The sequence below is a fragment of the Lucilia sericata genome, unplaced genomic scaffold (genome assembly GCF_015586225.1).
Source record: "Lucilia sericata isolate MDLA Ls3-8-SP2 unplaced genomic scaffold, ASM1558622v1 Contig000023F_arrow, whole genome shotgun sequence".
NCBI classification, from domain to species: Eukaryota; Metazoa; Arthropoda; class Insecta; order Diptera; family Calliphoridae; genus Lucilia; species Lucilia sericata.
In genome coordinates, this window is record NW_023994061.1 from 1,175,845 (window position 1) to 1,188,285 (window position 12,441).

The following is a 12,441-nucleotide window of genomic DNA, read 5'->3' on the forward strand; positions in this document are numbered from 1 at the left end:
CATTCTGACGTCACTAAAAGAAAATTACACATATTTCAACATAACTCGCTTTGTCCTTTTTAATTTGAACCATTTTAAAGTTAAACTAAGATTAGAAAGCCAACAAATTTTCAACCCGAAAAAGCCATCATTTTCTAAAGGCTGAATTCGAATCTTGAATAGGATTTTCTTTAATGAATCATATTTTAGTGAAGTTTTAAAAACCATCATTTGTGACCTTAATTTAGATGTTATAACAGTGGGTTAACACCTTACTTATGACACGCCAATCTGCTGACTTTAAAATAAAGGTTTAATCTTTGTTCTGTATTTCTTCTTCGATATATCTAAGCTAATTTCGTTTCAAATATGACAAAAAGCTTTTTTTAACTTTAGGATATCTTGAAAGCATGATGTCATGGAGTAAATCTGATGCTAGATTCGTATTCCGCGCAACTCTTTCCTTTAGTAAAGTCTCTGTTTTAACTATTTTTATACCCTTCACCACTATAGCGGGGAGGGTATTATGCGTTTGTGCTGATCTTTGTAACACCCAAAAATATTGGCCCTACACCCACCTTAAAGTATACCAATCGGCTCAGAATCACTTCCTGAGTCTGTCCGTCTGTGTGTCCATGTAAACCTTGTGCGCACTCGCAAATTTTTGAGATAATTTGATGAAATATGGAACTTTGAGCTTCTTGAGTTGTAATTCGTCTATTATTTCACCTAGCCCCTATACAACCTGACCCCCCGAATAAGGCTTTTGACTTCATAATTATGTTAAATGATCTACTATCTCCAAAAAATTTATTATGAAAACTAAATCACATTTTATTTTTAAAACAGGTGTAGGGTATCATATGGTCGGCAACAGCCGACTATATTTTCTTACGATATAATACCCTACACCTGTTTTAAAAATAAAATGTGATTTAGTTTTCATAATAAAGCATTTATGTTGAATTGTACCTTGCCTCAGATATACTTAAGCCATTTATTTTGGAATAAAATTGTGGACATTTAAGTCATATGTTGACTTAGCACCTATACAAAGGTGCTATGGTCAAATGAGACCCTATAATTATAAAATTCATGAGATTCATCAAGGCTAGTATAAAACTTGGTTTTGCAGCTTTTTCGTATCTCGAGTATATTAAACGTAATTATGAATTTAAAGTCCCTATTCGGGGGGTTGAGTTGTATGGGGGCTAGGTGAAATAAAGGAACGATGTTAACCATTTTCAATAGGGTTATGACCAGTAGTTTCATTAGTAGTAGTTGCGACCTGTAGTTTCATTGAATTATCTTCAAAATTGCGATCTGTAGTTTGATTACAAGGTTTACAAGCCCTATTAACCATTTTCAATAGGCTTGGTCCCTGGGACAAATTTCATTGAATTATCATCAAAATTGCGACCTGCAGTTTGATTACAAGTTTTGATGGATGGACGGACAGATGGACAGACGACTGAGAAAATGATTTTAATCCGATTGGTATACTTTAAGTTGGGTATAGAACCAATATTATTGTGCGTTACAAACATCAGCACAAACCCAATATACCCTACCCAATAAAATGTATGGTATAAAAATCCTTAATTACTCAACGTTATGCTTTACTTAAGATTACAAGGTTTTATATTTATAATAAAAATATCAAACTATTTAATGACAAACAAATAAAAAACACTTCCTCAATTGACAACGAAAAAAGTAACCACTTGTTCTAAACTTGAAAACAAAAAATTCACACAATTGTAACATAGAAAAATATTTATTTGAGCATGCACAGTTTTAATTTCAACAAAATAAAAAGTTCGTGTCTTAAGTCTTTTGTTTAAAAAATGGAAAAACAATTAATTTTAACTTTGATTTCAATTTCCCAGACAAACATATTTAAACGTCATTATATAAGAACATACAAATAAAATCTTTGCACAAAAATTGTTGCCTTAAATAATATTTTATAGCAATTTAATTACATTATAGCATGAGAATGACAAGAGTGCTATAGTAACAGTTTAGCTGTTTATTGAAATCATAATTTTTTTTCAAAAAGAATTCTAAAACTTTAGCCCGCAGCTACAAAACAACAATTTCAAGTTAATTATAAATTATTAACAGAAATTAAACATATTTAATGAAAGAAAAAAAAACAGCAGAAATTAATGATGTGCAAATAATAGTCAAACAACGGTATTTCTTTTTTTGTTTAACTATTATTACTAAACCAAAACGGCATATTTAATTGGCCAAAAGTATTAACAACAGAAAATTGAAACACCGAAAGAAAGGTTTTGTTGGGTAATAAATAATAAAACAGCTAATATTAAAGACAATTAAGAATAATTATAGATTTTAGTTTTACAAAAAAAAAACCTAAAGAAAACATCATTAGCTACATATAACAAATAGAGAAAAAAAGCATGCAAATTAAACTTATAATTTTAAAATAAATAAAAAAAAAAATAACAATAAACCAGCAACCAACATAAACCTCATAAATATAAATAAATAAATAAAAAAAATTTATATTCAAAGTTAAGATTTCTTGGGAAAAATAATCATCAATGTTATATGATAGTCAAGATGAAAGCAAAGAAAGTTGAAAGACCTTTGGGCTTAAGCAACAGTCTACTGCAGTGAAGAAAGAAAAAAAAGATCTAAAGATAGAACGGTCATTGGTCTTAGAGTTTATAACTTCTTTCTCTGCTTTGTTTGTCAACACCAACAAGTAATACTTATTGCCAACTATAATATTAGCTAAAGTAGCAAAAACTTTTTTTTTGGCAATAACAACAATAAGATTTAAATTTTAAGCCAATAAAAATTTATTTTTTTTAACCATCTTTCTTTTTTTATGGTTAAGAAAGATGTAATAGTATTAAAAATATTTTTTTTCTTTTGTTATTTATTCTTTCCATTTCTATTGCTTAACAATTTCTAAAGTTTATTGACTTCTTTCTCTTTTTTTTTTTTTTGTATTTTGTTATTTGTATAATTGTATTTACCTAAACAAATATTATTAGTTTGTTATTGTTGTCTGAGCTTTTATGGGCTTTTTTAAAGTTCGTGTGTATGTTTATTTAATTTGTTTTCGAAATAATTTAATTTGATTAAATTAGCGATAATAAAATTGATTAATTTTCTTTTTCTTTTAATGTCTGCCAAATAAAAAATTTCTTGTTAAATTTCAACAAATTTAAGAGATTTTGTAATAAATGTTTGTGGGAATGTTAATTTTAACATATCAAAAGACATGCGAGGTGTTGATGTTCATAAATTTGTTTTATTTAAATTAAAGCTTTTAATTATACATTCAAATTGCTTTCAAATCAAATGATTAACAAGATGAAGATTTTTGCTGTAGTTATCATGATTAATATGAAAGAAGTTAATAAAGTTTTTTGCAAATATTAAGAAATGATTAAAAGCTTTTAAAATAGTATCCGGCATACTGTATATTTAGTGCTTTTAAAGCTTTAGGTGCTAACATATTTAACATCAATGAAAGACATTTTTCAGCACTTCATCAGCTTTTGTATAAAAAGCTTTTGACATTAAGAGAAAACTTGAATTCAATTGTAGTTTTCTTTGTCCTCTCAAAATTATTCACAAATACAAACACATACATAATACTAAGTCATTATCAGGTTTTGGTCTTAAAGCTTTACGTGTTACAAATGAAATTGAGTAAATCTATTCCTCCCTTTAGAGTATTTATTAAGCTTAGAGTGGTTTAATGATTTTAACAAAATCTGGTTCTTATAAAATTTTCCTCAAAAAATGATTAACGATGTCTTCTGTGGAAATAGTAATTGTACTTTCCAGAGCTTTTAGAGTAAGTTTTAAAACTTTACTTAATATTTTCATTAGAAATTAACTAAATCTACTCTACTCTTTAGGGTTATTGTTAAATTGTTTTTGTAAGAAACTTCCTTAAAAAGCTTTCAGATCAAGCCTTAAAAAAGCTTTATGTAATAGTTTTAGAAATTGAATAAATTGTGTATATTCCTAACCTCAAATAGCTTCATCATAATTCTTTAAAACAGTTTTGGAAGATATGCTCTTTGAAAGCTTTGAAGTTAAGGAGCAAGTTTTAAGCTTTGCATATTTTCTCTGTATGGTAGTTGAACTTAAAGTAGTGGGTCTATGAAAAACTAGTTGATAGTGTTCTATTCTGTCATACCAGAGGTTGTGTATTCGATTCCTACCAGAAACACTGGTAAAGACCCAATGGAGGCCTTGGTGTATTTCTTCGGATTTGAAGAGATTTTAAGCTAATTAACTAAAGTAGTTTGATTATAAAATACTCTAAACTATGTCTTTGAATGAAATTACTTTTGTTGAAAATGCTATTTCAGAGAAAGCTTTATTTAATATTTTCTCAGTTTTTTATAAAAATGCTACTCTTTATTGACAATTAAACCTTTCAAAAGGCGGTTGGGAAATTCAGAGCAAGCTTTTAGAGTATTTTCATTAGAAATTGACTAAATCTGCTCTTCTCTTTAGGGTTATTTTTAAATTGTGTTTGTGGGAAATAACATTTGAGAGCTTTCAGATCAAGTTTAGTAAAAGCTTGATGTAAAAGTTTCATTAGAATTTGAATAAATTTAAATATTCTTAAAATTAACTGGCTACAATCCTTTAAAAAGTGCTACATTTAAGGGAGAACTACTTTTTGAAAGCTTTTAAGTTAAAGAACAAGCTTTAAATATTTACGTAATATTTTCTCTTTATGTTTTAGGTTGAACCTAAAGTAGTGTGTCTACTAAAGGTTAGTAGTAAGAGTTCTTTTCTGACCTGCCAGAAGTTGTAAATTCGATTCCCATTAGAAACACTGGTAAAATCCCGATAGAGGCCTAGATGTGATTCTTCGAATTTTATGTGCCATACATCCTCCTTTCAAACTAATTAACTAAATTGGTTTGATTATAAAACATTCAAAAGCATATCAACGATGTATTTGGTTAAAAAGCTTTTTGTGGGAAATTCTCTTTCAGGGAAAGCTTTAAGGCTTTACATAATATCCACTCAGTTTTTTGTTGAGCTTAAAGTAATTCAAGTATTAAAATACTATACTTTATTTACAATAAAACCTCTCAGAAGATGATTGCAAATTTCACTTTGAGAGCTTTGAGAGCAAGATATAAAGCTTTACCAAAATACTTTCTCTTGATGGTTCTTATTGATCTAGCTGTAGATCACTTAAAGTATAGCACTTGAAGTATTCAAAACTTTATCTTTCTACAATAAAATCTGTCAAAAATGGTTGACGAATGGCTTTAACTAGTTTTTTCTCCTTAGGGTTTTATTGAGCTTAAAGTAGTTTAACTATAAAATATTCAAAATTTAATCTGTAAAGCACGACGTCTTCAAATGATATTGTCTGTGTGGAAAATTCTCATTGAGAGCTTTCGGTGTAAAACATTATTAACTTTGTCTGACTATTGTGTGCAATTTTTGTTAGAAGCTTTTAAAAAAGCTTTTCAGAAAAGTAGCGGTAGATATTTATCTATGGAATCTCGTTAATTAAGTTTGTTCAAAAATTTAATTAGACAAATTTAATTATATCTAACAAAGTTTGATAGAAATCTATAGACTGAAAACATAAGTTTTAAAAAAATCCCCTTATCTTTTACACGAAATCAATAATAATTATTTTAAAATGCAATTTCTAATTTCCATTCCCATAAATCTATAGAAATTTCCCCCACAAACCCACTGGCATCTATTCCCATTCCATTTAATTCTTTAAATAAAACTTAAAACGCAATTAAACATATTGCAAAACTTGGAATTAAAAAAAAACATATGTTTCATCTTCAAAAACAAAAAATAACCTTAAACAATATACTCATATTGCATGTTTTCAAGATACACATCGCTGAGTTTTGCGTATAATTTCAAGAGAGAAAATCTGTGAATGAAAAGCCATTAATAATAATAAAAATAAGATAAATCACAAGCAAACAAAAATAGTTGGTAATTAAAACAAAATAATAATAAAAAATTAACAAATTTTTAAAATAAAAGTGAGTTTGTAGAAAATCTACAAAAAAAAAAAAACTAATTAAGTTTAGCTGGCTAATTATAGTTAGATACTTTTTATCTTAGCTTAACTTAATAAAGTTTATAATTATTTAATCATGTATAGGCATTTTTTATGAAACTCTAAACATAAATAGCATTTTAATCGACAAGTTCAAGTTAGTCTTTTATAAAGTGTAGAATCATTATTAACTATTTTTTAATTTATTTCCTTTTTAACCTAAAGCTTTGAGTTAATAAAACACCCTGACCTTGTCAGACGTCATACCAACATATGTGTGTATGTTGTTGTATAACATTTATATAAAAGTTTTAATAACTCTATCATCATGTTTAGAACAATAAAATCTTTTTTTATGTTTTTTCTCATTAAAAACTCACAGGTTTGCTTCCAAATGGACTACCACATGCTACTTATTAAAAAAAACATTTAAGTAAAACACCCGCTCTCTTAGGTTTCAGAAAAAAAAACCTTTTAAGCAGTAGCTAGTAGTTATAATAAAAAAATCATTATTAATCTTAAAACAATAGATGAGTAGTAGTTTTTTATTATTATCTGAACATTTCAAAGTCCCATGACATTGTCTATATGACTACCTTTACAAACAAAAAAAAAAAAAACAACTAAAACTAAATTCAATACAATGTTTAAAGTCACAGGCCTGCCAAGTCTATCATCTTTATTATTAGAAAAATGATAGACAGATAAAGTTAGAGTAAAAGCAACAGCGAGAGGGTTTTTTGTAATATAAATCTGAAGTTTTCTTTGAAGTATCTATTGTATATCTTGTCGTTTTTTGTCAGATATTTTTTATAATTTCAAGAGCAATTGCAATTAAATTTATTAAGCGTTGCAGCACTTTTTTCTTTTATTTTTTTGCTCATTTTTTATTTGAGTGCGCATCCGTTATAACTGTCATCTACATCACTTGCTTTCTTGTTGTTGTTGTAAAAGATTATCAAGTGATAGTTTGATATATAACATCTGAAATTAAATGTTGTTCAGACGTACTTGCTATACATACATATAGATTACAGTGTGTTCAATGTTATGTTTTGAATTGATAACTGAGTTACGAGTGTTAGAAAAAAACTACAAATGATACGCTGTAATGGAGTCGTTAATTGTAATATTTGTTTGATTATTGCCTGAATGTTGATGCTTGATGTATTTTGAAAATGAATTTTTTATGATTTTGTTTCTTTGCAAATTTAGTTTAGAAAAATTATAAATTTTTTGGAAATGACAAAGAAAGTTATATTTTTTGAAGACATTTGATTGTCTGTCTGTTCGTCTTTATGTACTTCAATTGAAATTGAGTAAATCAACTCCTCTCTTTATGGTTTTTGTTGAATTATATTTGTGAGAGCTTTCAGATCAAAAGAAAAGCTTAACGTAATTGTTTCATTAGAAATTGAATAATTCTAAATATTCTTAAACTTGTCTGGCTACAACATAATCCTTTAAAAAATAGGAAAATTTCGAGAGAATTGAAAGCTTTGAACTTAAAGAGAAAGCTTTTAAGCTTTACGTAATATTTTCTTTGTTGAACTTAAAGTAGTGTGTCTACGAAAGACTAATAGTTAGTGTCATATCAGAATTTATCATATCAGAATTTGTGAGTTCTATTTACACCAGAGCCACTAGTGAACATCCGATGGAGGATTTGTTGTGACATACAAATCTGTCTGTCTGTATATCTGTCTGTTTGTCTGTCTGTCCGTCTTTATGTGCTTCGATTGAAATTTAGTAAATCCTTTCTTTACGGGTTTTGTTAAGCTTAAAGATGACTCTAATAAAATCTTCACCCCCAAAAAATATCGGTCCTCTACTTTTCTCTTAAGGGTTTTTGTTGAATTATGTTTGTGAGAAGTTATCTTTGAGAGCTTTCAGATCTTAAGAAAAACTTTACGTAATAGTTTCGGCAGAAATCCACATTGAAAGCTTTGAACTTAAAGAGAAAGCTTTAATACTTAGCGTAATATTTTCTTTGTTAAACTTAAAGTAGTGTGTCTACGGATGACTAATGGTTAGTGTTAATTTTGTCATACCAGAGATTGTGAGTTCGATTTCCAAGCAGAGACACTTGTGAATTAGTATTTCTTCGGATTTGTTGTGACATCTGTCTGTCTGTCTGTCTGTCTGTTTGACACAATAGTTTAATTTGGTCTAAAAACTAATCCTATATTAAACAGGTTGAATTCAGTTTATTATTTTACCTATTCCCCATATAAGCTACCCTCCCATAAGGACGTTTACTCTACTTTGTTTTCAAATACTTATATTAAAATTGGATTTTGCTGCCATTGCTTCTGTACTATACGAGATATAACTATTAATTTTATTACCAATTAAGTAACATTTTTCAAACGAATATGTAAAATTTAAAATGATTCCAAATGCTAGTTTTTATTTTTGGGTTATAAAGCTAAATATGTCGCAAATAAAACGAGATATATTTAATTAAAGTTAATAAACAAATTTTTATGTTGTTTACCATCAAGTGGTTTTACCCCAAAAAACAAAATAAATTTTGCAATTTCTGACAAAACCAAATTTAATTCAATTTATAGCGATTTAAGTCAATGCTAATGTATGGATTTCAATAAAATATGACTTATTTTATTTATAACATATTCAGCTTTATGAGGAATTTTATAAACAAACATTTCAGATAGTACGGGATTTTTTTATAAATTTCCAAACAAAACAAATATTTCTTAATTTTACGTTTCCAGCTAAATGAGTCATCATCACTTCATAATGAATAAATTTAATACCATTAATCTGATTTTACTTACTATTTATCTAGCTCTATGTACTAGAATTATAATAACATATAGACTTGTATTAGATTTTTAACAAATTTTGAAAAAAACAAGAAATTTTAAAATTTCTCAAAAATCTTTGTATTGTCTCAGAATATTAAAAAATATTCTTAGTTTGAAAATTACATATCGGATTAATCATTATCGACTTATGTTGAAATATGTGATGTCATCTTTTTATCTAGAACCAAACTAGTTTTAAAATTTATATAATTAGCCGATAAATCACTTTAAATGATATCAGTTTGGTGAAATCTAAATATATTAGTTGAACTCACAAATTTAACACTTTTAACGCGTCATCTTTCTCTTCCAAAAAGAAACTTTCTTTTTAAAATCTTAATCAATTTTTATAAAAATTTTACCAATTCCACAAACTCATAAAACTATTTAAATAATTTCTTTATAAGCAAATTTTTAGCATAAATTAAAATTTGCAAACTTTGTTTTTAGCAGTTTTATAACACCTTTAATAAATTTAAAATAAAATATTTGACCTAATTTTAAAATTAACATAAAGGTTATGACTTTAGAAATATTTTTATATTTTAAAGAATTCATATTTTTTTCTATATTCTTAACTTTGAAACATTTAGGCCAGTCTGTATATATGTAATAATTTCACAACTATATTTGACACCTCGTTAAATATTCATTAGCTACTTTAATAAAAAAAATAAAACTTAACAATTTTAAACTATTGTTTTAACAACTTCTCTTAAGAACATCTACAAATATATGCAAATTTATAAGATAATATCACAAACCGTTTTAAGTTTGATTTTGGTTAGAAAACAAAAGATCTATTAACAACACCTTAAAGATTTAAAGCTAAAATTAAAACTTGCATAATATAATTTAAAAAGTTTGTATTTAAATAAGCATTTTAATCAAGCGCAAAATCGAAGCTTTTGTATTAAAAAAAAAAGTTTAGTTCTTAAGTCTTTTGTTTTTTTATAACATAAACAGTTATTTAACATTTTTTTTATTTGTCTCTCTTCTTCTAGGTACATTCACAACTACAACAACCACAATTATATACACAAACACAATTATCGCCATTTAAAACAAATTTAAAAAGTAGTCGATTTCGTAACGAAGTATTTTTTCTAAATTTGGAAGATGGCTATTTTGGTTGTCAAGTAAATGAGTCAACCGACTATTTACAATTATACGAATTATCGAAATTATGCGACGGCAATCAAGATTGTTATCTTGGTTCCGATGAGCTTAATAAAGAGCTTAAATGCACAAGTAAGTGGAACTAGAATAGAAATAAAAGTTCCCACCTATGTGTACAATTTTTTGCTAAATGTCTCATTTCCTTTTTTTCTTTTTGTAGATGACTGTGATAAAGATGGCACTCAGTGCACAAATGGTGTGTGTCTAAACGGTGTCTGCCATTGTAATGATGGCTGGGGTGGTTGTAATTGTAACGTTCAAGGTAAGTTGTTGTTATAAAATTTGAAAAGAGTTAAATTTTTAGGTTTAAATAAAGCAATTAAGAATGCTTAGCATCATTACCTCAGAGTCTGGTTAACATTTATCGTGACGTTATATTGCGTTAGTTTAGAGTTACGGTAAAAAACCAGACCTTGAGAAAATGGGGACTAATTTTGAAAACTAACTTTTTCAGAGGGCTTTATAAGTAATGACCTTATTACTAATATTTGTTTCTATATTTCTATTACAGATGAGAACGAATGCAAATACCGTCCCTGTGATGTATTTGCACACTGTACGAATACACTCGGCAGTTTTACGTGTACCTGTTTTCCTGGCTATCGTGGTGATGGTCTTCATTGTGAAGGTAAGTCATGCAATCGTTTTTTTCTAAAGCAGGAGGTTGTTATTTAAACTCCCCATCATATAGTTTTCCTTGTAATTTTCCAGTTTTTGTAAAAACAATGACAAATTTCTAAATAATATCTACAATTAAAACAAACACCTGTTTTCTGTAGGGTGTTTGGTGTTTTTTTTTTCAAAAACTTCAAACGAGAACTTAATAGAAGAAATTTTATACCCCAAAATCATCTCTCAAGCATAACATTTTCTGTTTTTGTTTTTCCTTGTGTTGTCGTCGTCTTTTGTACATTTCTTAACGGTATCTACTACTATAAACATAACCTTAAATAATATTTATACAAATGCATAGAAAAAAATCAAATATGATCAAAACAAAACAATAATCATAAGCCATATAAACATTACTTTATATGTATATATGTATATATGTTTACTTCTTGGTTTGTTTGTCTGTGTTTACAATTCCAAAGTTACATTGAATACGGTAGAGGTTTTTGTTTAGAATAGTAATGAAAACTAGTATTATACTATCTACCACTATATGTACATATGTGTGTGTATGTAGTTTCTATACTAGTTAGTTAGTTACATTTAGAATAGTATAACGATGAAAAGGTAAAAGAAGTAAAATAATTCAAGCTATAAAGTCATCTAATGATAGCATCTTTTTATATAGACGAGTATAACAGCAACAACAACAACAACGAAAACAGTCAGCAACAAGATTTTCTAGATGATAAGTAAAATAAAACTTTACATTGTAGGAAAAACAATATGACACTGTTTCCCTTATGATGATTAGAATATTAGTTAAAGCTCAGGCAAATAATTTTATTAGAGAACTTATTTTAAGGGCTTTAGATGGCCATTAAAACTTAAATTTCTCTTTAAAATGTTCCTTTTCTCTATTTTGTACTTTATACAGCTTTATTTAAACTATTTTAGTTCTCAGCTGCATGAAAAGCTAAAAGTTCAATCTGATAACAGAATCTAAACCTATTTCTCAGATTTAACTTACAAAATTTTTTCTATTTGTTTCGATATCTTATGGAGAATCCACCATGGATTCAACCCGCTATGAAAATCCAAATGTGTTCCAAACTTTTTTGAGAACGGGACAATCGTAAATACAAACACAAAGTAAAATTGTGACGCCAATTAGTAGTACTGCCATCTCTCTCCAACAATCAGGTGATTTGTTAATTAAATATTAAATTAAATTTAAAACTTTTTCTTTAAATTGATTTATTTCATTTAAACATTATTTAACAAAAAACACTCATTTGGGTTAAGATTTTAACTCTCATTTAACCATCATCTTTAACTGAAATGAAATAAATCAATTTAAAGATAATTTTCTTTTATTGGTCTCACACAGGGCACTTTGATATCTTGCACATAAATCTTTATATAGAAAGTAGTAAAGTAATAAGTTTCTGGCCGAAACCTCTCTTGCTCTTTTGATTTTACACATACATACTAGCTTTTCAAATCCAATTTTTCTAAGAGTTTTAGTAAATTCGAATACTTAACGGATAAAACTTATACATTTACTTCTATAGAACTGATAAAGTCATAATTACATATAAAAAAGCTTAATCTAAATTTTGTATCGGCAAAAATTATACAAGCTCTCTAACTGACAGTTCCGAACTACCCATTTTTACTTATCACTTATTTTAACATCGCCATAGATTACGAAGAGACAAACAAAAAGCTTAAGTTTGTTTTCTATCTCGCTTAGAAAGAGGACTCTAAAGTGACGATTATCTT

General features: G+C 27.4%; 1 protein-coding gene across 1 annotated transcript in view; it reads left to right on the top strand.

Moving 5' to 3' along the window:
• The window catches only part of LOC119609406, a 261,260-nt gene that overhangs the window by 142,073 nt on the left and 106,746 nt on the right, over positions 1 to 12,441 (top strand). Inside the window, exons 4-6 of the mRNA XM_037964168.1 lie at positions 9,870 to 10,116; positions 10,205 to 10,306; positions 10,556 to 10,672. Of these exons, the coding sequence (XP_037820096.1) occupies positions 9,870 to 10,116; positions 10,205 to 10,306; positions 10,556 to 10,672 (466 nt within the window). The remainder of the gene's footprint in view (positions 1 to 9,869; positions 10,117 to 10,204; positions 10,307 to 10,555; positions 10,673 to 12,441) is intronic.